Source organism: Papio anubis, chromosome 16, assembly GCF_008728515.1.
Source record: "Papio anubis isolate 15944 chromosome 16, Panubis1.0, whole genome shotgun sequence".
NCBI classification, from domain to species: Eukaryota; Metazoa; Chordata; class Mammalia; order Primates; family Cercopithecidae; genus Papio; species Papio anubis.
Window position 1 is genome coordinate 33,287,071 of NC_044991.1, and position 27,112 is coordinate 33,314,182.

Sequence of the window (27,112 nt, forward strand, 5' to 3'; positions counted from 1 at the left end):
GTCAGGTGCAGCCTACCAGTGAAGGAACTATGATGAGAGCACCAGGGAAGCACTCTGGTTGGGCATCAGAGCTGCAAGCATGCATGGCCGGACTGGCCCCATCTCATGGACAAGACCATCCAGCTCTGTCCAGGTCTAACAGTCACTTTAAGGCTAATGTCTACTAGAAGAGCATGACTAGCTTTGGAGGATGAGCACCCCTGGCTGTGCTCCACTACAGATGTTCCCATACCAAGCTCTCTCAGATCCACATAGGCTGAATTTCTGCCCCTGCCACCTCTCTAAGTAGCTACTGTCTCAGCCAAGTCCCTGCCATGCCAAGTGTCTGTGGGGGTCTTGGGGTTTCCCACTGCTAGGATTCTGGTCTCCCATGGTGGGAGTGGGCCACTCCTCACCTGTTCAACTCACCCCTTCCCTATGAGTCACTGGGGGCCAGGAAGGAGTCTGGGTGATTGGCAGTCTTTTTCAGCATTCACAGTTTCCTTAACATTCAGCCCAGCATCTACATCCTCCCTCCATCTACTGTCAATGCCTTCCTTCTGAAGATCTGCTCAAAGATTGCCAGTCTTCCCAATGTCCTAGTCTCTTGGTAGAAGATGTTCCTTCTGGCTGCATCTAGTCAGCCATCTTGGCTTCTCTCTTCATTGTGGTTTTGATTACCCTGATGACTAGTAATGTTGAACTTTTTTTTATGTTTATTGGCTGTTTATATGTCTTCTTTTGGGAAGTGTCCATCCATTACCTTTGTGCCACACTGGGCTTTTGAGTTTCCATTTTGTAGGAATTTGCCAGTAGAAGAGGGGAGTGGAGTTACGGAGAAATAGCAAAAGAGATGGAGAGACATAGACAGAATGAGATCCCAAGGATAGCCAAGCTGCATCCATTAGGTGGTAATCAGTACCTTTTAGTGGCCACAGTCTTCGCAGTTCGGTGGCCACAGTTTCTGTGTGGAGATGCTGGGTTCTAGAAGGAGGCTTTCACAGCCTCCAAATCTAGTAATAAATGGGGCTCTGAAAAAACTGAATAATGTACTCTTTCGAGACAAAACTTAAGCTTTGTCCCTGTGAAACATGCCTCCAGCATTTATCTGCAGCTACACGTACACTTCAGAGAGGATAAGAATTCTCTGAAGACTTGTTAAAAACCAAATATCTACCCCTCCACTTCCAATCCCCCCAGGAATCTGACCCACTAAGTCTGGGCAAGGCCAAGGAATATTCATTTCCTACCAGTACCCAGGGAATGGACATGGTTCTGGTCCTTAGACTATACTTTGGGTAGTCCAGTTTCAAAATCCTTCTTTGAGATGTGGATACAGACCAAACCAGAAGTGACAAGTGAGTGCCAGTGGCTTTGGGGAGACAAACGGAATCAGGGAAGGGTTCAGAACACCATGCCTGGTGATAAAGATAAAGGATTTCTAGACCCGGATGTCAGTCACCAGGATGATACCTCTGGAAAGGAAAGAGTCTGCTTTAAAGCTGTGAGCAGACCCTCTCCACAGTGGCCCCTCAGAGCTGAGGCTTCCCAGTAGCTACAATTGTGAGACTCACGTTTACATTTTAGTCAATGCCCAGAATTGACTGTTTAAAGTTTTCTGATTTTAGCTATTATGAAGACTGTTGTGCTGAACATGTCATTTATACGTATTCGCATGTATGACTGATTGTTTCTTCCTTGGAGACAGAGTTCTCAGAAGTTGAATTACTCAATTTTCTTAACTTCTTGATTTTTATTTTTAAATTTAATTAGTTATTTTAATTACCAAATAAAAATTGGATATATATATGCATATACACATGAACATATACACACAGAAACACATAAATATAGTATAGAATGTAATGTTTTAAAATATGTGTGCCTTGTGGAATGGCTATACCAAGATAACTAACATATGCATTACTTCACATACTCATCATTTTTTGTGTGTGGTGAGAATAAATCTAATCTATTAACAATTTTTTAGTATAAAATAAATTGTATTAATTATAATTATCATTTTTTAGAATAGTTTTCTCAAATTTATATCTTCTAACTGAAATTTTGTTTTCTTTGATGAGCATCTCTCTAATCTCAGTTTCTCCCTTCCCTATCCCTACAGCCTCTGATAACCACCATTCTACTCTCTGCTTCTATGATTCTTACTTTTTAAGAGTCCATATATATGTAAGATAATGTGGCTTTTGTCTCCCTGTGCCTAGTTATTTTACTTAACATAATGGCCTCCAGGTTCATCTATGATTTCACGAATGAGAGAATTTCCTTTTTCTTAAAGGATCAATAATATTCGATCTTGTATATGCACCACATTTTCTTTATCCATACATCCATTGATGGACACTTAGGTTGATTCTATGTGTAGGTTATTGTGAATAATGCTGCAATGAACATGGAAGTGCAGATATCTCTTTGACAGACTGATTTTATTTCCTTTGGATACATACCCAGTATTGGGATTGCTGGATTATATAGTAGTTCTATATTTAATTTTTTGAGTAACAGCTATACTTTTATCCATAATGGCTGTATTAACTTGCATTTCCAGCAACAATGTGCAACAATTCCTTTTTTTCAAACCTTTGCCAACATTTACCTCTCATCTTTTTGATAATATTCATTCTAACATATTTGAAGTGGCATCTCATGGTTTGATTTATTAATATATTTCCCTTATGGTGAGTGATGCTGAGCATTTCTTCATATATTTGTTGGTCATTTTCGTGTCCACTTTTGATAAATGTGTATTTATATTCTTTGTCCATTCTTCAGTTGGGTTATTTGTTTTCTCTCTATTGAGTTGTTTGAGTTTCTTATGTATTTTGAATATTCATTTCTTATCAGACGAATCATTTGTAAACATTCTCCCTCCATTCCGTAGGTTGTCTCTTCACCGTGTTAATTGTTTCCTTGCCTGTGCAGAAGCTTTTTCATTTGATGTAATTCCACTTTTGCTATTGTTGCATGTACTTCTATGGTCCAATCCTAAAAATTGTTGCCCAGAAAAAATGTTATAAAGCCTTTCCTCTGTGTTTTCTTGTAATAATTTTACAGTTTTGAGTCTTACACTTAACTGCAAGATCATTTTGAACTGATTTTTGTAGGTAGTGTGAGATAAGTGTCTATTTTTTTTTTTTTTTTGCATAAGGATAGACGGTTTTCCCAACATTGTTTCCTGAAGGGACTGTCCTTTTCTCCCTGTGTGTTCTTGGCATTTTTGTCATAAACCAATTGACCATAGTTGCTTAAATTTATGCCTGGGCTGTCTAACATTTCCTTCAGCCTATGAGTCTGTTTTTATGCCAGTTTCATGCTGTTTTGATTACTCCACCTTTGCAGTAGATTTTGAAATCAGGTAGAGTGATGCTTCCAGTTTTGTTCTTTTTCTTAAGATTTATTTGGCTATTCAGCATCTTTTCTGGTTCTCATACAAATTTAGGATGGCTTTTTCTGTTTAGGTAAAAGGCATCATTAGAATTTTAATGGCTATTGCATTGAATCCATAAGTCACTTGGGTCATATGGTCATTTTAACAATATTTATTCTCCCAATCCATGAACAAATAATATCTTTTTATTTATTTGTGTCTTCTTCAGTTTCTTTCATTAATGTTTTATAGTTTTTGGTTTACAGATCTTTCATTTTATTGGTTAAATTTATTTCTAAATAGTACATACTTTGTGTAAAATAGGTTGTTGTTATCATATAGAAAGCCTACTGGTTTGTGTATGTTGATTTTATATCCTGAAGCTTTACTGAATTTTTTTATTAGTTATAACAGTTTTTTTGTGTGGAGTCTTTAGGATTTTCCATATAAAAGATAATGTCATCTCTAAACAGATACTATTGAACTTCTTCCTTTCTGATATGGGTGACTTTTCTTTTATCTTGGCGCTATTGCAATGGGTGTGACTTCAATGCACTATATTAAATGAATTGTAGAGTGGTGTCACCGTCTTCGTCTGAGAAAAAATTTAATTTCACTGTTATTGCATAATGTTAATGGTGGGCGCTATGTTCATTGAGGGTTTATACCCTAATTTTTGAGAGGGTTTTAATTTGAAAGGATCGAATTGGCCGAGAATGCATGTCACTGAATCTGTGAGCAGATCATTTGTTTTTGTTTTTCATTCTGTTAATGTGGTGTGTCCACGGTACACTTGATTTTTCTATATGCTGAACCATCCTTTGCATTTTAGGGATAAATCCAATTAATTTATAAGTAAATCATCCTTTTACCATGCTGCTTTATTTCGACATTCCGCAAATATTTTATTGGAGAATTTTGCATCTGTGCTCACTGGGAATATTGGCTTGTAATTCTCTTTTCTTATATTGTCATCCTGTGGCTTTCATATAAGAGTAATGGTAGTCTTATAAAATAAAGTAAGTTGTAAATAGTGTGTTCTCTTCAGTTTTGGGAAATACTTTGAGAAGAATTGGTATTACTTCTTTAAATGTTTGATAGAATTCAGCAATGAAGCCACCAATTTCTGGCTTTTTTTTGACAGGGAGATGTTTATTACTAATTAAATTCTTTTACTCATTCTTGGTCTCTTCGAATTTTTTATTTCTTCATGAATCAGGCTTGGTAGGTTGTATGTTTCCAGAAATTTATCCATTTTTTTTATTGTACACAATTTGCTGGCACATAATTGTTCATAGTAGTCATTTAAGATCCTTTGTATTTCTGTGGTATCAGTTGTAATATCTTGCTTTTCCTTTCTGATTATATTTATTTGACTCTTCTCTTTTTTTCCTAGTCTAGCTAAAGGTTTGTCAATTTTGTTTATCTTTTTTAAAAAACAATTGTTTGTTTTGTTGATACTTTCCATTATTTTCCTAGTCTCTATTTTATTTCTTTCTTCTCTGATCTTATAATTTTCTTCCTGCTATTAAGTCTGGGCTTAGTTTGTTTTTCTTTTTCTGGCATCTTGAGGTGCAGTATTAGGATGTTTATTTGAGGTTTTTTCTTATTTGATGTAGACATTTGTTGCTATAAATTTCCATCTTAGAACCACTTTTTGCTGCATTCTGTAAGTTTTGGTATGTTGTGTTTTTATTTTTGTTTGTCTCAAGATAATTTCAAATTTTCCTTTTAATTTATTAATTTACCCATTGATTATTCAGAAGCACATCTTTAAATTTTCACGTTATTTGGAAATTTAAAAAAGTCTTTCTCATATTGATTTGTAGATTCATACCATTGTGTTCAGAAAGGATACTTGATAATGATTTCACTCTTCTTAAATTTGAAAATTGCTTTGCGTAATGTAAAATGTATCTGGAGATTGTTGTTTGTGCAATTGAAAGTAATGCATATTCCACTTCTGGTGGCTGGACTGTTCTGGACATACCTGTGAGGTCATTTGGTCCAGGGAATAGTTCAAGTATAATGTTTCCTTATTGTTGTCTGTCTGGATAATCTGCTCAGTGTGGGAAGTAGAATATTGAAGTTCCCTACTCTTATTGTGTTGCAATCTACCTTTCCCTTTAACTCTATTAACTATTGAATTATATGTTTAGGTGCTCAGATAGATGCCTGGTGTATTTGCATTTATAATTCTTATATACTCTTAATGAATCAATTAATTTATTATAAGGATCTTCTTTGTGTTATTTAAGTATTTTTGACTTAAAGTTTATTTGAACTGCTATCAGTATAGGTATCTCTGTTCTCTTTTGATTTGTTTGCATAGAATATCTTTTTTCATCTCTTTCCACCTATTCATACATGTAAGGTAAGATGAATCTCTTGTAAGCAGCATAGGCATGGATTTTATTTGTTTATCCATTCAACCATTCCATGTCTTTTGATTAAAGATTATAAACTATTCACATTCAAGGTAACTATTGATATGTAAGGACTTACTACTGCCCTTTTGATAAATGTTTTCTGGCTGTTATGTAGATTTTTTTCTTTCTTCCTCTCTTGTTTTCTTCCTTTATGATTAGATGATTTTATGTAGTAGTATGCTTTGATTTTTTTTTTTTTTTTTTTTTTTTTTGAGATGGAGTCTCACTCTGTTGCCCAGGCTAGAGTGCAGTGGTATGATCTCGGCTCACTGCAAGCTCCGCCTCCTGGGTTCATGCCATTCTCCTGCCTCAGCCTCCCAAGTAGCTGGGACTACAGGTGCACACCACCATGCCCAGCTGATTTTTTGTGTTTTTAATAGAGATGGGGTTTCACCATGTTAGCCAGGATGATCTCGATCTCTTGACCTTGTCATCCACCTGCCTCGGCCTCCCAAAGTGCTGGGATTACAGGCGTGAGCTACCACACTCAGCCTGAATTGTTACCTCCGATATTTTCTTTATTTACTATAGGTTTTTGGTTTTCGTTACCATGAGGCTTACACAAAATATATTATAGCTGTAACAGGCTATGTTGAGCCAATAATAACTTAACTTCAATTACGTTGAAAAACTCTGTGCTCTTCTCCTAGCATTTTATGATTTTGATGTCACAGTTTACATCTTTTAATGTGTATATCCCTTAACACAGGGGTCCTCAACCCCTGGGCTGCAAACTGGTACGGGTCTGTGGCCTTTCAGGAACCAGGTTACACAGCAGGCGGTGAGCAGTGGCAGAGCAAGCATTACCACCTGAGCTTCGCCTTCTGTCAGGTCAGCAGTGGCATTAGATTCTCATAGGAGTGTGAACTGCACATAAGAGGGATCTAGGTTGTATGCTCCTTATGAGAATCTAACTAATGCCTGGTGACCTGGCGTGGAGCAATTTCATACCAAAACCATCCCCTACCCCCTACCCCCCAGTCCACAGAGAAATTGTCTCCTATGAAACTGGTCCCTGGTGCCAAAAAGGTTGGGGACCACTGCCATAACAAGTCATTGTAGCTACTATTACTTCAAAGAGAAACAGTTTTGTCCTAAAATCTTCATACTAAAGATATAAGAGATTTGCAAGTTACCATTATAGTATTAGAGTATTCTGAATTTCAGTATGTACTTAGTTTCACTAGGGAGATTTTTATTTTCATATATTAATTGTTTTCTTTCAGCTAAAGGACTGTTTTTTACCTCTTTTTTTTTTTTTTTTTTTTTAGATGGAGTCTTACTCTTGTGAGATCTTGGCTCACTGCAACCTCCACCTCTGCCTCCTGGGTTCAAGGAATTCTCCTGCCTCAGCCTCCAGAGTAGATGGGATTACAGGCACCCACTAACATGTAGGCTAATTTTTTTGTATTTCAGTACCATGTTGGCCAGGCTGGTCTCAAACTGCTGACCTCATTATCCACCCACCTCACCCTCCCAAAATGCTGGGATTACAGGTGTGAGCCACCATGCTGGGCCAGCATTTCTTTTAAAGCAAGTCTAGTGGTGATGAACTTCCACAGTTTAATTTGTCTGGGAAAATTCTTACTTGTTCTTCATTTCTGAAGGACAGATTTGTTGGGTATAGTATTATTGGTTGCCAATTTAAAAAATTATTTCAGTTTATTTAATGTATCATTCAGCTTTGTCCTGACTTTTAAGGTCTCTGCTGAGAAATCAGAGGATAATCTTATAAAGATTCTCTTGTATGTGACAAGTTGATTTTTTCTTGATGCTTTCAAAATTCTCTTTGCCTTTGGCAATTGAAAATTGTATTATAATGCATTGGTAAAAATCATTTTATATTTAATTTATTAGGGTTATTTGGGCTTCCTGAATCTGTATGTTAATTTCTAGCTCCAGATTTGAAAATTTTTCTGCCATTATTTACTTAAAGAAGATTCTTGCCTCTTCCTTTTCTGTGTTCCTCTGGGACACCTGTATTGCATTCAGTGGTTTGCTTGATGGTTTTCTATAACTCCTGTAGGATTTATTTACTCTTTTTGTGCTTTTTGTTTTGTTTCTCTCACAGGGTAATTTCAAATGACCTGATCTTAATCTCACTGATCCTTTCTTCTCGTTTATCAAGTCTACTGTTGAAGTTATTTGAAGAAATTTTTCAGTTTAGTTAATTGTGTCTTTAGCTCCAGAATTTGTGTGGTTCTTTTCTATGGTTTCTCTCTTTTTTGATCTTATAATTTTGTCTGTGTACATTTTTACTGATTTTTATGTGTATTTTGATATTCTCTTGTAGCTCACTGAACATTGAAATATAATTACTTTGAATGTTTTGTCAGACTTTTGTAAATCTCCGTTTTTTAGGGTAACTTACTGGTGCTTTATTTTTATGGTAGTGTCATGTTTCCCTGATTGTTTGTAATCCTTATGGCCATGTGTTGGTGACTGTGCATTTCAAGTAGGCACTTGTTCCAACAAATATAGACTGACTTTGACAGGAAAAACCCGTCACCAATCATCTTGTCCAGAATTCTGGGCAGGCATCTGGTATGGTCCATGGTAAGCTTGTTGCTGGAGTTCTCGGGCAGGCTCACCCAGTGGTTGGTTCTATAGGGTTGGGCCTGCAGCCTGGGTTCACCAGGATTGACCTGTTGATTGGGTCTGCACTGATGGTTCTACAGACTTTCTCCATGTGGTTGGCCAGCAAGCCTGAATTAACTGGGCAACCCTGAATTCTGGATCCACAGAGGGTGACTTGGCACAGAGGAAGTCATGAGTCTGTGTCTGTAGTGTCCAGCCAGGTACTGGGATGGGCATGGTGTGTGTGATGGAACTGGAGCCTGAATGTATAGATTCTAGCCTAGCCCTGGAGAAATCCAAGAGCCAGCATCCATGGCTGTAGGCCTGGGTCCTCAGTTTTCAGAGGCTGTCCTGGAGACTGAGTCCACAGGGGTGGTTCTTGAGCCTTGGTCCACAGGGAAAGTTTGTGCGGGAGTCTACTGGTGTGGTTCTGGACCCAGGATACACTGAAACATGTCTTGATCTTGGGACTGGAGCCTGGCACTCTGGGGACCAGCCTGGGTCCTGGGGCAGTGTAATGCATTGGAGTCCTAGAACCTGGGTCTGCAAGGTCTGGTCTGGAGCATAGGGCTACAGAAGCCAGACTGGAGGCTGGATGTGTGCATGCTGGTCTGGAGGTTAGATTCATGAGGACTGGTTTGGAGCCTGGGGCACAGGACCGGGTTCAGATCTGGGGTCATCCTGAAGGCTGAATGTGTGGGTACAGGCCTGGGTCCTGGGGCTGTGTGGGCAGGCCTGGAAACTGGGTGTGCAAGGGAAATCCTAGAACCTGGGTTTGCAGAGGCTGGACTGGCAGTGGCAACTTTTGAGATAGTCCTGATCTTTGGGTTTACTGGAGCACAGGATCACAGGGGATGGTCTTGAGTATATGCAGGCTTGTATGCTCTGTCTTCTGGTGCTGACCTGAAGTCAAGGGTTTTAGTAACTGGACGGGTGCTGGGTTAGACCTGAAGACTGACTCTGAGGAGCCAGCCTGGAGCCTGTATCTGTAGGAGCTAGCCTAGTGCTAGGATTGACCTGAAACCTGGGACCACAATAGCCGTCTTTGTGTTGGGGTGGGGCTGTAGCCTTGGACCATGGTGCGTGCCTGAAGATTGGGGTACTGTGGGACTTCCTGGCACTGGTTTTACTGTGGTAGGTGCAGTGTTGAAGTCTGAGGCAAAGTTCAATACTCCCTGACCTTCCTTCACATGGGGGATATTTCTGTTCACAGTATATAGCCTGGAGTAAGAGGAAGGGTGATGTGGGTTGTGTAAAACTCTCCTTACTGCTCGCTTCAATATTTTATTCTTATTTCTGTGCTATCCAAGTGTCACAATCTATCACTTGGTTTGATGAGTTCCTGTGAGGGTATTTTATTTATAGGTAGGTTCAAATTGAGGTATTCATGAAGGGATGAATGTGGAAAGTTTCTATTCTGCCATCTTGTTGACATCACTCCTTGGATTTTTGTTATAATAAACATTGTGAAAATGTCCCATGTAATTGAACTTGAAAAGCAGGCAATTTAATTCCTGTATTCCTGAAAGTTTTCTGTCTACCTAGGCTGGTTCAGAAGTTAAGCAGTTAGTTAATCCTCTGCTAAGTACAAAGTCCTCTCACTCCCTTCCTACCTCTCCCATGCCTCTGCACATCCCGTACTGGAAAATCCCTCCCCTCTGGGGGAAAGTAGCTTGGTCTTGATTTCTTTCTTGAACAAATCCTATACCTTTATATCTTATATAACTTCCATGCTACTTGATGCTGCTCTTTCATGTTTCTTATATTGTTATCCAGGTTCATGAACCCCTGCGGATTTGCGAGAATGCAGACTTAGTTTCCAAAGGCGGGTAGACCCTGAGGTTCAACATTTCTAAGAGATTTTTCAAAGATGCTGCTGCTGCCTCACGCGTCAGGACCATTTTACGAGGGTGAGCCTAGAAGTCTTTCTTCCACCCACCAATGTGCCACGGATCAGGAAAGTTATTGAGCCACACTTCAAGAACAGAGGCCACAAGACCAAGGGAGCCCAAGGCCATGTCTGAGCTCATCCAAGCACATGAGGTGCCTGAGAGGAGAGAGTCATTGCACCTCTGGCCACATGGGTTATTGGCTGTGAGCCCTGAGACAGTAGTTCAGATGTATCACTTGTGCCACCTGGAGCTGGCTCAGGAGTCCACCTACCCAGATCGTACTTGTTTGCCCTGCTGAGAATAACTCCATCGAACACCCAGCCCCTTTTATCAAGAACTATAGCACACAAAGTTTCTTAGCATGCTGATGTTTAATGATCTATACTACATGATTAGGCTCAAGATGTGTGTATTTTCTAAAATGCTGGTCTAAGATCTCAAACACATGCAAAATAGGATAACAAACAAGTACAAAGCTGTACAGCCACTGAAGAGTCGTCAGAAGAGAAGTGCTGATATCCACGGCATGTGGGAGCAGCACATGGCCAGGCCTGTGAGTAGGTTTCACTTAGTGGAATCCCTCCAAGCAGGTCTTGTTCAGGAGGCTGAAGTATGTCCTCCAGGGTCTGGTGCTGATGGTGAAGAAGCAGGTGAAAGTCTGAGAGAACAAGCACAGGAGGGGACAATGGGTCAGGGAGGCTCAGGAAGCTCCTGCCTCAAGCTCTGAACAATGGCTTCCTCTCCACATTGCCCTTTCCCAGGTCAAGCAGTGGGAAGACAGGGGCTCTGGCCATCAGGTGCTGCCCCAAGCCTGAGTCCTGGAGGCTGTTCTGGAGGTTTGAGCTGAACTGCAGCTCTCTTCTGACCAAGGAGGGCAGTCGTGCCATGTGTCCCTCCTAGCAGTGGCCCTCAGGGGAAACCGGGCTGTCCTGGTGTGATCCCTGCACCTAAAACATCAGGAGAATGTGTTGTCCCCAGTGGGCTTACCAGATTTAAGCAATTAGCTACCCATTTGTTAATATCACAATAAGGAGTTGATTAAGCATGGAAAGTTTTCCCAGAGCAGGCTTTACTTGGAGCTTGTCCCCTAGAGCAGGTGCTGCAGCTCAGAAGGGCCCTGGCCAGGCCTGGGAGGAGGGTAGTGGGGCTCCTTCTCAGCCTCCACCACTTTTGGGTCTAGGGGAGGGTAGGGACACCCTGAGAACTGCATCCACAGACAGAGGTGATGTCAGATCCCAGGTTCTTCCAGAAGGCAGGGGAGGAAGAGCAGAGAGGGGACAGCTTCTTACTGGACCCAAGAGACTGGGACCCCAGGGGGAAAGAGGATTCTGAAGGCCAGTGTGCCCTGGATGCAGGCAGCTGTAGTGGTGTGACAGGGCAGAGTCAGAAAACTCAGACTGGCCAGGAGCCTGCAAGTGGACCCCTGGCTGCCTGCCTGTCTGCGCTCCCCACTAAGGCACGAGCCGGGCAACCTGGTAGAGGCTGCTATGGACTCACTCCTCTAAGTCTCTTTGTCAGCTGCACCCGTGCCCACACCACACCCCATATGGTATCCACAGCAGTGCCCAGGAGGGAAGCTGGTGTCTTTTCTTACATCGTTCAGCTCTGGGCTCTCTTGAAAAGGGCAGTTGTCAATGTCATCTTCAAACTTCCCACACCTGGTTCTCCCCAGCAGTAGCTCCATTGAGAGTACGGTCTTGGACTCCACCTATTGCACACAGAGAGATTAATGTGATCACGCCCTCCTTGTTGCCCCTAAGTAGCTGCTGGTGAAGATGTCATTTGTGTGGGAGAAGTCCCAACACTCTTCTCCATTAGGGAGCTCGTCCATGGGCCTGGAGTCAGGAGATCTTCCTTAGATTGAGGAGTTAAGAGCAAAAAGTGGATGGGCATGGTGGCCCCAGGGCAGACATAGGCTGAGTCATAACCCATGAATGTATCCCTGTTTCCTGATGCACTTCCCAGTCTCCCATGGTGAGACCCCAGCTTCACTCTCAGTCAGTGTCTGAACCTGCAGCTGCATTTCCAGAGGATGGTGCTATGTCCCTGGGGAGGGTGTTGGCTCTCCAAGAGCTTTCAGGGTAACCTCAGCCCTGGGACAGAGGGAGCCTCATCTACAGCGTGTTGTCAAACCTTCCCTGACCTCCAGAAAAAAAAAAAAAAAAAAAAGCAGGAATGCCACCCAGCACTCCCACTACACACAGGCACACATCCTTGGGAAAATGGCTTCAAGAAACACCATCTGGGATCGGGCGTGGTGGCTCACACCTGTAATCTCAACACTTTTGGAAGCCGGGGGTGGGTGGATCACGAGGTCAGGAGTTCGTGACCAGCCTGGCAAACATGGTGAAACCCCATCTCTACTAAAAATACAAAAGTTAACTGGACATGGTAGCAGGTGCCTGTAATCCCAGCTACTCAGGAGAGAGGCTGAGGCAGGAGAATCCTTTGAACTCGGGAGGCAGAGGTTGCAGTGAGCTGAGATCGCACAATTGCACTCCAGCCTGGTCGACAGTGTGAGACTCCATCTCAGAAAGAAAAGAAAAAAGAAAAGAAAAGAAAAAAGAGAGAAGAGAAGAGAAGAAGGAAAGGAGACAACATCTGCCCTATTGCAAAGTGCACCTTGCTCTTCTTCTCACTCCATTCAGTTTCACTTCATTCAATCTCCTTTCTCCCTGTCTGTCCATTTCCCCAGCTCCAAAACTGACTCTAGAATTGTCACATCCAAGAACCCATGTGGCAGACTCCAGCCCAGAAAGCTGGGGTCAGAGAATCAGCCAGGGCCTTGCACAGGGTCTTTCCAGAGGCTTAAGCTCAGTGCAGGGTTGGGGTCCTTTTGCTCTTCTTGCAGCGTTTCAATAATGAGGGAGAAAGAGCATTTTTGCCTCTCCACCCAACTAGAAGTCCTCTACTTAGCTGGGCACGGTGGCTCATGCCTGTAATCCCAGCACTCTGGGAGGCCGAGGCGGGTGGATCACGAGGTCAGGAATTCAAGACCAGCCTGACCAACATAGTGAAACCCTGTCTCTACTAAAAATACAAAAAATTAGCCGGGCATGTAGCGGGTGCCTGTAATCCCAGCTATTCAGGAGGCTGAGGCAGGAGAATCACTTGAACCCGGGAGGTGGATCTTGCAGTGAGCAGAGATGGCGCCACTGCACTCCAGCCCTAGCGACAGGGCTAGACTCCATCTCAAAAAAAAAAAAAAAAGTCCTCTTCTTGGTGACTATTTTCATTGTTCATGCCTGCAGCACAGATGAACAGTGCATTCCTGATTGCATTCTGTAGTGACTTCATTAAAACGAGAACATTTAAGATTAAGACCTGTGGTCTGAGGAAGAGTGTAAAACAACCTTCAGTTTATTAAGTGCAGACACACCAAGGAGCCCAGAGACGGTGGAAATCAGCAAAGAGGAACTGACCACCCAGAAGTCTTTCGGGACTGGTAGGGGTTTCTAATAAGCAATAGCTCCCGAACCCTTACTGTTCTCTTTTTAAATTTTTATTTTTTAAATTGTCTCCTTTTTATTACATTTTTTGGAAATATTTCTCAATTTCTCTCTATTCACATTTCCTGTTCAGCCCTTTTCCTTATTCTGTATCTTCATTGTCTTGGTAGTCCTCATTTGGAGTCATTCTTCAGTTAAATAATGTCATAAAAAGATGAAGATTAAACAATATGTTTTGCGTGAGTCGATTAGCATCAAATTATTAAAAATTTCTAAACTTAGATGTTTTCAAAATCAAAAATTAACTAAATTACCTTGTATTTTCTTAAGTATGGACTACAATTGGTGAACAAGACTCTTCAATAAGACCCTCCACTCCCACCCCACTCCCATTTTCACTGAGCAGCATATACCAGATGCCAGGGCAGGAGGGTATGTGGTCACCAACCTGCTCCTTCCAGGAATTCAAGATGTGCACCAGTCTGTAGGCATAATGGTCCTTGCTCTGTTGGTTGAATGTGTGCACGGCAAACTCCACTGTGGCAGGGAGGTAACGAGCCATGACATTGTATTCGTCACAGTCCCTTTGCTCGTGGAAATGCCAGGCATGGATCAGCGGGAGCTGGAAGCCTAAGAGAAGCAGCAGCAGCACCCAAGGCAGAGCTCCCCTCCACGGCAGGCCCAGCATGGTGCTGACTGTAGGCACCCCTGCTTTTGCTCTTCCCAGCCCCTGTGCCCACAGGAGTTAACTGAACAGAGACCCAGGCCTTAATCTCATCTGCTCAGACAGCCCTGTGGGACGAACTTGTCTCACCCCACACTGGCGACCAACAGGCACTCCTACAGGACAGGAAGGGCAGGATCCTGGATTAAAGGGAGGCAGCTCTGGATGTGGAGTCACTCATGTGCCATCCTTCTGCCCTATACTCTCAAGGCCAGTGCAAGCCACAGGCAGGAGAGGAGCTACCCTCTGCCACTAGCTTTGAAAGCTGCTTCTTCAGAACCCACAGGTTCTGGGTGTCCTCAGGAGGCTGGTGTCCTTGGATGATTCTGTCTTCGCCTCCCACAGCGAACTGAGCTAAGACCTGGGGACATCTTGGCTCTCACTCTCCCCTCCTTCACCCAGTCAAAGAGAGGATCTCCATTGTTCAGAAAAATAACTAAGATATCAGTTTGTTCTTTTGTTGTATAATACCGCAGCAGTTGTACTCTGCGAACCAAGGGAAAAAATGAAAAAAAAAAAAAAGGCAATTTTTATCAACCATTTTGACCTGGGATGGACAATGAGTATTGTGAGAAAAGGGCAGAAAAGACAGAGAGCCAAGTCCTGAGGCCCCAGCCTGGTCATGCCCAGCCCAGCCCTGCTTGCATTTCTCAGCCTTGTCAGCCCTGGTTCCGGCTGAGCCAGAGCCAAGGTTTCTACAGGGCCCACTGCCCTACATCTGCAGCCCCACCACACATACTCATGTCTTATCAGACTGGAATACCATTCTAGACCAAATTTTTAAACACTTCCCTGGAAGATCACATGTTTCTGTCTCAATGACATAGAGGTTGGACCATTCTTCTGCCCCTTGATCATTTTTATCTCCATCTGATTATCCTTCTTGGTGTTCTAGAGTGAGATATTTCGCCAGCACTTGGGTGATACTAGGTGGTCACTTTTAATCAATTTCCTGGCAATAACTAATCTGAAAGAGGAAATAATATTTCGTGGCTGTAAGAATGAACATTAAATAGTGCAGGACAGGTGAAGTATGCAAAAGTGAGCTTTGAGTTTGACTGAGAAGACTATGGCTGCGCGATATAGGCAAGAACCTCGCATTGTTGCCAGATAACAGAATAGAAAGTTCAATCCCAAGTCAGGGAGACTGATTCTACAAAACCTGCTCTGACTGTTTCCCAAACCATGTTCCCAGAGCATAGCAGGACCAGGCCCTGGAAGAGCGTCACCGCATCTGTCCACACTAGCACAGCACTGGCCAGGTCAAGAAAGCTTCAGGTGAAGAGAGTCATGCTGCCTGATCCAACACTGGGGTGGTCTTGAGTGTCTCCTCACAGGAGACCCCACTCATCACACATAGACGATAGTAGCTAGTGGGTGGGGAGCTGCTGTCCAGAAGCCATATGACACCTGCATCTTAATCCTTTGCCTCGACTCCAGGAAGCAGGTGACACAGAGTAGGTGAAACCTGTGTCCAGATTAGCAATGATCACAGGTGAAATCTGGCTCTACTGCGTTGATTTTTTTTTTAAATTTTTTATTCATTTATTTTATTTTATTTTATTTTGGAGTCTCACTCTGTTGCCCAGGCTTGAGTGTGGTGGTGTGATCTTGGCTCACTGCTGCAACCTCTGCCTCCCAGGTTCAAGAGATTCTCCTGCCTCAGCCTCCCGAGTAGCTGAGATTACAGGCCCGTTCCACCACATCTGGCTAATTCCTTGTATTTTTAGTAGAAATGGGGTTTTGCCATGTAGCCCAAGCTGGTCTCGAACTCTCCTGGCCTCAAGTGATCCTCCCACCTCAGCCTCATAACGTGCTGGGATTACAGGCGTGAGCCACTATGTTGGCCCCTATTGCGTTGTTGAAATGTCACTGGTCTGGATCACACCCAGCTGACCCATTCTCCTCATATTTATTTAACCGTGGCAAACAAACAGCTCAACCACACAACTATTTGGAAAATTATTTGTGAGCTCTACTGGGTTGTGAAAGATTTTCACATGAGAAAGATTTTCAAATACAACTCACAAGTCAAGGGATGCATAACACAAGATTCACACTTTCTTTTTCACTTGGCAAAGTCTTGCTTATAATTGTGAAGCAGAAGCCAGCACTAGAGGATTCCTTACCACTGCATCAGTTACACAGGAATGAAACCTTCTCGTGGGTTCCCTAAAATCTGAGATTGGAAAACGACATAATGACAACAAAAATAATGGTGTAAGTTGACACAGTTATAGCTCATAGATGTGCCTTTGGTCTTTTCAAAAACAAGAGACAGGTCAAGAAAGACCTCAGGTGGCCCCGAGCTTGCCTCTCTGCCTGACTTTCAACCTCAGTGCAAGCAAAAATCCATGACCAGGACCAAGGTGTGAGTGGCCTATGCATTGAAGGTGTGCCCCAATACACACACCGAGTGGGCTAGTTGTGGAAGGGTGTTGTTGTCACAGTTGTTTAGTGACTTTCACCACATTGACAAGTAACACACTCTTCACAGAAATAGTTTAGAAAAGTCACTACACAAAGACACAGCTACAGTCCATAGTAAGCAGCAACAAATCTTAAGAAGAAAGCAGACTCAGACTCCTGGAGTTGCCACAATTTAACATTTAAATGACCAGTTTTCCAAAAAAATTATAAGGCATACAAAGGGACAGGAAAGTAAGTCCCATTCAGTCTTCTTTGTGGTGCATTGGCTTTTTAGCTTGATGTAATCCTGTTTGTTTATTTTTGTTTTTGTTGGCTATGCTTTTGAATTCTTACCCAAAAAGTCTTTGCCCACACCAGTGTCCTGAAATGTTTTCCCAATGCTTTCTTCTAGAAGTTTCATAGTTTCAAGGCTTAAATTTAAGCGTTCCATCAATTTTTGTGTTTGTTTTAATATATATAGTGAGAGGTAGGGGTCTAGCTTCACTTTTCTGCATATGATTATCCAGCTTTTCCAACAACATTTATTGAAGACACTGTTCCTTTTCCAATGGGTTTTCTTGGCATCTTTGTTGAAAATGAGTTGGCTGTGAACATGTGGATTTATTTTTGGGTTCTCTATTCTATTCCATTGGTCTATGTGTCTGTTTTTATGCCAGTGCCATGCTGTTTGGTTACTGTAGTATTGTACTACAATTTGAAGACAGGTATATTTTGATGTCCCCTGCCTTGTTATTTTTGCTAAGGATTGCCCTGGCTATTTGAGGTATTTTGTGGCACTGTAGATACTTTCAGATATTTCTGTCCTTTTCTGTAAAGAATGTCATTGATATTTTGAATAAGGATTGCATTGAAATTGTAGATAGCTTTGGTTAGTATTGACATTTTAACAACATTAATTTTTCCAATTTATGAGCATAAATATCTTTCCATTTTTTAATTTCCTCTTCCATTTATTTCATTAATGCTTTATAGTTTTTTGTAGACATCTTTTACTTCTTGAGGTAAATTTATTTCAAATTATTTTATATTTTTGTAGCTATTGTAAATTTGATTGCATTCTTGATTTCCTTTTCAGTTTGTTGTTGGTATATGTCAGTGCTACCGATCTTTGTATGTTGATTTTGTGTTTTCAACTTAACTGAATTCATTTAGCAGTTCTAACAGTTTTTTGATGGCATCTTTAGCTTTTCCTAAATATCATAACATGTCATCTGTGAACAAGGAGAATTTGAATCTTCCTTTCCAATGTGGATGCCCATTATTTCTTTCTCTTGCCTAATTGCTCTGGTCAGGACTTTGAGTACTACATTGAATAAAAGCGGTGGAAGTCTTGTTCCAGATATTAAAGGAAAGAAACAGTATATAACAAACCCACAGCCTTTATTTTGGCCTTCGTTTTGAGGTATGTTCCTTTAAGCTTGTTGTGTTGAGAGCTTTTATCATGAAAAGATGTAGAATTTTGTCTAATGCTTTTTCAGCATCTATTGAAATGACCATATGGTTTTTGTCTTTGATTTTGTTAATGTAATATGTCATATTTACTAATTTGCATATGTTGACCCATCCATGCATCCCTGGAGTGGATCCCATTTAGTCATGGTGAATGATCTTTTTTATGTGTTGTTGTATTTTCATTTGCTAGTACTTTGTTGAGGATTTTTTGCTCCTGTGTTCACTAGGGGTATTAGCCTGTAGGATTTTGTTGTTCTTATTGTGCCCTTAACAGGTTTTGGTATCAGAGTAATGTTGTCTTTGTGGAAATAGTTTGGAAGTATTCTGTTCTTTTTTATTTTCTGAAATAGTTTGAATAGAATTGATAATACTTCTTTACATGTTTGGTAGAATTTAGCAGTGAAGCTCTCAGGCCCTAGGCTTTCTTTGATGGGAGACTTTTTAGTACTGCTTTGATCTTATTACTTGTTGTTGATCTGTTTAGGTTTTCTATTTTTTCTTGATTCTTCTTGGTATGTTATATGTATCCAGGAATGTATTCACTTCCCTTAGGTTTTCCTTATTTTTTGCTGTATATTTGTTCATAATAGTCTCTAATGATCCTTTATATTTATATATTATCAGTTGTTATGTCTCTGTTTTTGTTTTTGATTATATTTATTTGAGTCTTCTTTTTTCCTGACTCTAGATAAAGGTTTGTTGATTTTATCTTTTCAAAAGAATAACTTATTGTTTTGTTAATCTTTTATATTTTTTAAATTCTCAATTTTGATATTTGTTACTTCCTTCCTTTTACTAATTTTGGATTTGGTTTGTTTCTGCTTTTCTAATTTCTTGAGCTGCATTATTAGGTTGAAATATTTGAAATATGACTACATTTTTTGTATAGGCATCTATTGCTATAAACCTGCCTCTTAGAACTCCCTTAGCTGTAGATTTTGATATGTTGTGTTTCCATTTTCATTTAAGAAATTTTTAAACTTCTCTATTAATTTCTTCATTGACCAATGATCATTTAGGAATGTTGCTTAACTTACATGTGTTTGTATAATTTCCAAGATTCCTCTTGTTATTGATTTCTAGTTTTATTCCATTGTAGCAGAAAAGGCATTTGATATGATATCAACATTTTGAAATTTGTTAGTTTTTTTACTGTGGCCTAACATATGGCCTATCCTGGAGAATGTTTCATGTGCTGATGAGAAGAATGTGTATTCTGTAGCAGTTGGATTAAATATTCTCTAAATATCAATTAGGTCTATTTGGAACTCTAGAGTGTCTTTTACCTTTGAATGTTTCTGTTGATTTTGTCTGGCTCATCTTTCAATCACTGAAAGGGGTATTAAAGTTCTCTACTGTTATTTTATTGTCATCTATTTCTGGGGCTTTGTGTCTATTAATGTTTGCATTATATGCTTGGGATCTCCAATGTTGGAAGCATAGATATTTATAGATGTTATTCCTTTTGTTGAATTCACCCCTTTATCTTTATATAGGAAGCTCCTTTTTCTCTTTTTCACAGTCTTTGACTTAAAATATATTTTGTCTTGTATAAGTTTAGCTACTTCTGCTCTTTTTATTGTTTCCATTTGTGTGGAAGATCTTTTTCCATCCCTTCACTTTCAGACTGTGTTCTTACAGGTGAAATGAGTTTCTTGCAGGCAACGTATAGTTGGGTCTTTATCCTTTATCTGTTCAGCCACTGTATATCTTTTAATTGAGTAATTTAGTCCACTTATGTTTAATGTTATTATCGATAGGTAAGGACTTACTGCTGCCAATTTATTACTTGTTTTTGGTTGGTTTGTAATTGTTCTCTTTTGTTCCTTCTTACTGTATTCACTTGTGGTTAAGTGATTTCCTCTGGTAGTATCTTTTTATTTGTTGCTTTTTATTCTTAGTGTATATGTTATAGTTTTCTGCTTTGTGGTTACCTTGAGGCTTCCAAAAAATTTTCTTATACGTAAAATAAGTTACTTTAAACAAATGAGAACTTAACTTTGATCACAAAGAAAATAAAAGAAACAAAGGAAAGACTGAAAACTCTACAATTTAACTCCATAACTCCCCCATTTTGACTTTTTGTGGTCTTAATTCATATCTTTTTTATTGCCTATCTCTTAACAGGTGGCTGTAATTAGTTTTGGTAGATTTGTCTTTTTTTTTTCATACCAGATATATGAGTGGATTACTCACCACAATTGCAGTATTAAAATACTCTGAATTTGTCTATATACTTACTTTTATCAGTGAGTTTTATACCTCCAATAGCTTTCTTTTTGCATGTTATCATTCTTTCTCTTCAGATCAAAAAAATCAATTAGCATTTCTTTTAAGATGGGTCTAATGGTTATGAGTTTTCTCAACTTTTGTTTGTATGGGAAATACTTTATCTCTTCTTCATATTTGAAGGAAATATTTGCTGATTTCAGTATTTTTATTTGGCAGTTATTTCCCTTCAGCCCTTTGAATATGTAATGCTACTTCCTCCTGGCCTGTATGGTTTTTGCTGAGAAGTCTGTTGCCAGACAAATTGGAGGTGCTTTACGCTTTTTTATTTTTCTTTCTTCTTTTATTTTGTTGTTTCTAGGATCCTCTCTTTGTCCTTGACTTTTGAGTGTTTGGTTATTATATGCTTTGAGATGCCTCATTTGGGTCAAATCTGTGTGGTGATCTGACCTTCTTATTCCTGGATATTTATATTTTTCCCTAGATTTGGAAAAATGTCTGTTATTATTTCTTGTTTGTTTGTTTTTAAAATTTTATTTCAATAGTTTTTGGGGAACTGGTGGTTTTTGGTTTACATGGGTAAGTTCTTTATTGGTGATTTCTGAAACGTTGTTGTACCCATCACCCAAGCAGTGCACCCTGTACCCAATATGTAGTCTTTTATCCCTCATCCCCCTCCTACCCTTCCCCCAATTTCCCAAAGTCCGTTTCATCCTTCTTATGCCTTTGCATCGTCATAGCTTAGCTCCCACTTATAAATGAGAACATATAATACTTGCTTTTCCATTTCTGAGTCACTTAGCTTAGAATAATGGTCTTCAAGTTTATCCAGGTTGCTGCAAATGCCATTATTTCATTCTTTTTTATGGCTGGGTAGTCTTTCATGGTATATATATGCTGCATTTTCTGTTTCCACTAATTGCTTCATGGGCATTTATACTTCTTAGATATTTTTGCAACTGTGAATTGTGCTGCTACAAACATGCATGTGCAAGTCTCTATTTCAGATAATGACTTCCTTTCCTCTATGCTGATACTCAGTAGTGGAATTGCTGGATCAAATGGTAGTTCTACTTTTAGCTCTTTACAAAATCTTCATACTGTTTTTCATAGTGGTTGTACTAGTTTACATTCTAACCAGCAGTGTAAAGGTTGTCCCTTTACACCGCATCCTTGCCAACATCTACTTTTTTATTTTTTAATTTTGCCCATTCTTGCAGATGTAAGGTGGTATCATATTGTAGTTTTGATTTGCGTTTCTCTGATAATTAGTCATATTGAGCATTTTTTCATGTATTTGTTGACCATTTGTATGTCTTCTTTAGAGAATTGTCTATTCATGTCCTTTGACCACTTTTTGATGGGGTTATTTGCTTTTCTCTTACTGATTTGTTTGAGTTCCTCATAGATTCTGGATATTAGTTCTTTATCAGATGTGTAGTTTGGGAATATTTTCACCCAGTCTGTGGGTTTTCTGTTTATTCTGCTAATTATTTCTTTTGCTGTGCAGAAGCTTGTTAGTTTAATTTAGTTTAATTAGGTCCCATCTATTTATTTTTGTTTTAGTTGTATTTGTGTTTGGATTCTTGGTCATGAACTCTTTGCCTAAGCCAATGTCTAGAAGAATCTTTCCAATGTTATCTTCTAGGATTTTTATGGTTTCAAGTCTTAGATTTAAGTCTTTGATCTATCTAGAGTTGATTTTTGTATAAGGTGAGGGATGAGGATCCTGTTTCATTCTTCTACATGTGGCTTGCAAATTATCACAGCACCACTTCCTGTATACGGTGTACTTCCTCTACATATATTTTGTATGCTTTGTCAAAAATCAGTCGGCTGTAAGTATTGGCTTTATTTCTGAGTTCACTATTCACTTCCATTGGTCTATGTGCCTATTTTTATACCAGTACCATGCCATTTTGGTAACTACAGCCTTGTGGTATAACTTGAAGTTGGTAATGTGATGCCTCCAGATTTGTTCTTTTTGCTTAGGCTTGCCTTGGCTATGTGGCCTCTTTTTTGGTTCCATATGAATATTAGGATATTTTTCTAGTCCTGTGAAGAATGATGATGGTATTTTGGTGGGAATTACATTGAACCTGTATATTGCTTTTGGCAGTATGATCATTTCATAATATTGATTCTACCCTTCCATGAGCATGGGATATGTTTCCATTTGTTTGTGTCATCAATGATTTCTTTCAGTAGTGTTTTGTATTTTTTCTTTTCTTTTCTTTTTTTTTTTTTCGAGACAGAGTTTCACTCTTTTTGCCCAGGCTGGAGTGCAATGGCACGATCTCGGCTCACCGCAACCTCCGCCTCCCGGGTTCAAGCGATTCTTCTGCCTCAGCCTCCCGAGTAGCTGGGATTACAGGCATGTGCCACCACCCTGGCTAATTTTGTATTTTTAGTAGAGACGGGGTTTCTCCATGTTGGTAAGGCTGGTCTTGAACTCCCGACCTCAGGTGATCCACCTGCCTCGGCCTCCCAAAGTGCTGGGATTACAAGCGTGAGCCACCGCGCCGGCCATGTTTTGTATTTTTTCTTGCAGAGATCTTTCATCTCCTTGGCTGGGTATACTCCTAAATATTTTCTTTTCTTTTATATTTTATTTTATTTGTGCAACTGTTGTAAAAGGGATTGAGTTTGATTCTAAACTTGGTCTTTCTTGGTGTATAGCAATGCTACTGATTTGTGTACAATGATTTTATATCCTAGAACTTTAACAAATTCATTTATCAGATCTAGGGGTTTTTAGATGAATCTTTAGGGTTTTCCAGGTACACAATCACATAATCAGTGAATAGCAACAGTTTGACTTCCTCTTTACCAATTTGGATGCCCTTTATTTGTTTCTCTTGTCTGATTGCTTTGGCTAGGACTTCCAGTACTATGTCAAATCGAAGTGATGTAAGGGGGCATCCTTGTCTTGTTCCAGTTCTCAGGAGAAATGCTCCCCCTGAGAACTGGGGAAGCATTTCTCAACTTTTCCCCATTCATCATAATGTTGGCTGTGGGTTTGTGATAGATGGCTCTTATTACCTTGTCTCTTCTTGGCCAATCGTGCTGAGGGCTTTCATCATAAAATGATGCTGGATTTTGTCAAATGTTTTTCTGCATCTATTGAGATGATCATATGATTTTCATTTGTAATTCTGTTTATGTGATGTACCATATCACACTTATTGAATTGTGTATGTTAAGTCATCACTGCATCCCTGGTATTTCCTTGTAGAGATCTTTCACCTAGAGATCCTCCTCATAGCATAAATATGGAACTAAGGAGTGGTAACCCACTTATTATGGGTATTATCTTTTTGATACACCATTGGATTTGGTTAGCTAGTACTTTGTTGAGGATTTTTGCAACTATGTTCATCAGAGATATTGGTCTGTAGTTTTCTTTTTTTGTTATGTCCTTTCTTGGTTTTGGTGTTAGGGTGATACTGGCTTTACAGAATGATTTAGGAAGGATTCCCACTTTCTCTTTCTTTTGGAATAGTTTCCATAAGATTGGTAACAGTTATTTGAATGTCTGATGGAATTCAGCTGTGAATCCATCTGGTCCTGATTTTTTTTTCATTGGCAATTATTTTTATTACTGTTTCAATCTCACTACTTGTTATTGGTCTGTTCAAAGTTTCCATTTCTTCCTGATTTAATCTAGGAGGATTGTATATTTCCAGGAATTTATTCATCCCCTCTAGATTTTCTAGTTTGTGTGCATAAAGGTGTTCATATTAGCCTTGAATGATCTTTTGTGTTTCTGTAGTAGTGGTTGTAATAGCTCTCATTTCATTTCTAATTGAGCTTATTTGATCTTCTCATCTTTTCTTGGTTAATGTTGTTAATGGCTTATCAATTTTGTTTATCTTTTCAAAGAAGCAGCTTTTTGCATCATTTATCTTTTATATTTTGTGTTTAATTTTCATTTAGTTCTGCTCTGATCTTTGTTATTTATTTTCTTCTTCTGGGTTTGGGTTTGGTTTGTTCTTGTTTCTCTAGTTCCTTGAGGTGTGACCTTAGATTGTTTATTTGTGCTCTTTCAGACTTTTTGATGTAGGCATGTAATGGTATGAACATTCCTCTTAGCACCACTTTTGCCATATCCCAGAGGTTTTGATAAGCTGTGTCACCATTATCATTCAGTTCAAAGAGTTTTAAAATTTCCATCTTGATTTCAGTGTTTACCTAAAGATCATTGAAGAGCAGATTATTTAATTTCCATATATTTTTGATATATTCCATATAGTTTTGAGAGTTTCTTTTGGATTTAATTTCTAGTTATACTCCTCTGTGATCTGAGATCACTTGATATAATTTTGATTTTCCTAAATTTATTAAGACTTGTTTTGTGACCTATCATATGGTCTATCTTGGAGAATGTTCCATGTGTTGATGAAGAGAATGTATATTCTGGAGTTGTTGGTTGGAGTTAATATCTGTTAAGTTCATTTGTTGTAGGGGATAGTTTAAGCCCACTTTTTTCTTTGTTGACTTTCTGGTTTGATGACCTGTCTAGTGCTGTCAGTGGAGTACTGAAGTTCCCCACTGTTACTGTGTTTCTGTCTATCTCATTTCTTAGATCTAGTGGTAATTATTAAATAATTCAGGAACTCCAGTGTTAGATGCATATATATTTAGGATTGTGATATTTTCCTGTTGGATTAATCCTTTTATCATTATATAATGTCCTTCTTTGCATTTTTTCACTATTCTTGCTTTCAAGTCTGTTTTGCTTGGTATAAGAATAATCATTCCTGCTTGCTTTTGGTTTTCATTTGCATGTAATACCTTCTTCCACTGCTTTACTTTAAGTATGTTTGAGTCCTTACATATTAGGTGAGTCTCTTGAAGACAGCAGGTACTTGGTTGGTGGATTTTTATTCATTCTGCTATTCTGTATTCTTTAAGTGGAACATTTAGTTCATTTACATTCAATGTTAGTTTTGAGATGTGAGGTCTTGTTCTATTCATTATGATAGTTATTGCCTAAGTACCTTGATTTTTTAATTCTGTTATTGCTTTATAGGCTGTATGAGATTTATGCTATAAGGGGGTTCTATTATGGTGTATTTCAAGTTTTTGTTTCAAGATTTAGAACACCTTTTAGCATTTCTTGTAGTACTGACTTGGTAGTGGCAAATTCTCTCAGCATTTGTTTATCCAAAAAAGATTTTATTTCTCCTTCATTTATGAAGCTTAGTTTTAATGGATACAAAATTCTTGGCTGACAATTATTGGATTCTTCAGCAAGAATCATAGCTGAATGTCGGAGAGGTCATGCCAAACTTAAATTCCTATATGATTTTAGAGATCCTCTAGTTCACCCTATAACAATTATTTTGTTTCAGGAGGCTAAAGATAGAACCCCAATGCCTTCTGGCATGTAAGGTTTCTGCTGAGAAATCTACTGTTAATCTGATAGGTTTTCCTTTATAAGTTACCTGATGCTTTTGTCTCACAGTTCTTAAGATTATTTCCTTCATCTTGACTTTAGACAACCTAATGACTATGTGCCTAGGTGATAATATTTTTGTGAAGATTTTTTCAGGTGTTATTTTTATCTTCTTGTATTTGGATGTCTAGATCTCTAGCAAGGGCAGGTAAGTTTTTTTTTTTACATATTCTCTCAAATAAGTTTTCTAGACTTTTAGATTTCTCCTTCTTTTCAGGAACACCAACAGTTTTTAGGTTTGGCCATTTATATAATATAATCCAAAATTTCTTGAAGTCTCGTTATTTAAATTTGTTTTGTTTGTCCTTGTCTGATTGGGTTAATTTGAAAGCTCTATGAGCTCTTAAGTTCTTTTTATTTTTTATTTATATATATTTTTAATTTTCCATAAGTTATTGGGGTACAATAGAATACTACTCACCCATTAAAAAGAATGAATTAGCAGCATTTGCAGTGACCTGGATGAGACTGGAGACTGTTTATTCTAAGTGAAGTAATTCAGGAATGGAAAACCAAACACCTTATGTTCTCACAGATATGTGGGAGCTCAGCTATGAGGACACAAAGGCATAAGAATGATACAATGGACTTTTGGGACTTGGGGGGAAGAGTGAGGGGAGATGAGGGGTAAAATACTGAAAATATGGTGCAGTGTTTACTGCTCAGGTGATGGGTACACCAATATCTCACAAATTACCACTAAAGAACTTACTCATGTAACCAAATATCACCTGTACCCCTGAAGCTATTGATTGGGAGATCTTGATCATAGCATTATTCTGCCACTCATAAACAAAAAGAATGCACAGGGAAAAGAGAGAAAGGAACAATTATTTTATGATGACATTAAGAGAAGTCTTGATTCATGATCTTGGGAAAGCTATCTATGCCTAGAATGTCATCTGCTTCTGGGCAGTTTCACCTTGGAATCGTCAATGGATGTGCAGTTACAAGAGTCTGAAGGGGACCTTTTGAGATGAGAAATGTGGACCCAAGGCTCAAGGCCCTTAAGTTTTGCTGAAGTGTGGATACTGAGAGGAACTTGGTGTGGTCATTTCCAGTGGGGTTTAGGCACAGTCTTTTTCTGGTGTCATTTTTAAAAGAC

At 39.3% G+C, this 27,112-nt stretch overlaps 1 protein-coding gene across 1 annotated transcript; it reads right to left on the bottom strand.

Moving 5' to 3' along the window:
• Positions 1-10,617: 10,617 nt before the first annotated feature.
• On the bottom strand, positions 10,618-14,700 carry CST9L (cystatin 9 like). The gene is made up of 3 exons (XM_003905166.3): positions 14,163-14,700; positions 11,860-11,973; positions 10,618-10,923 (listed from the first exon to the last, which is right to left on the bottom strand). The coding sequence occupies exons 1-3, from the start codon at positions 14,400-14,402 to the stop codon at positions 10,834-10,836; spliced, it is 444 nt and encodes a 147-aa protein (XP_003905215.2). The 5' UTR covers positions 14,403-14,700; the 3' UTR covers positions 10,618-10,833.
• Positions 14,701-27,112: the final 12,412 nt, after the last annotated feature.

Excerpts from the sequence above, each read along its gene's own strand:
- CST9L (XM_003905166.3), bottom strand. The coding sequence starts at position 14,402 with ATGCTGGGCCTGCCGTGGAGGGGAGCTCTGCCTTGGGTGCTGCTGCTG. Across the intron at positions 11,974-14,162 it reads TGAATTCCTGGAAGGAGCAG|GTGGAGTCCAAGACCGTACT; the intron begins GTTGGTGACCAC and ends TGTGTGCAATAG. Across the intron at positions 10,924-11,859 it reads AGAGCCCAGAGCTGAACGAT|ACTTTCACCTGCTTCTTCAC; the intron begins GTAAGAAAAGAC and ends TTGTTCTCTCAG.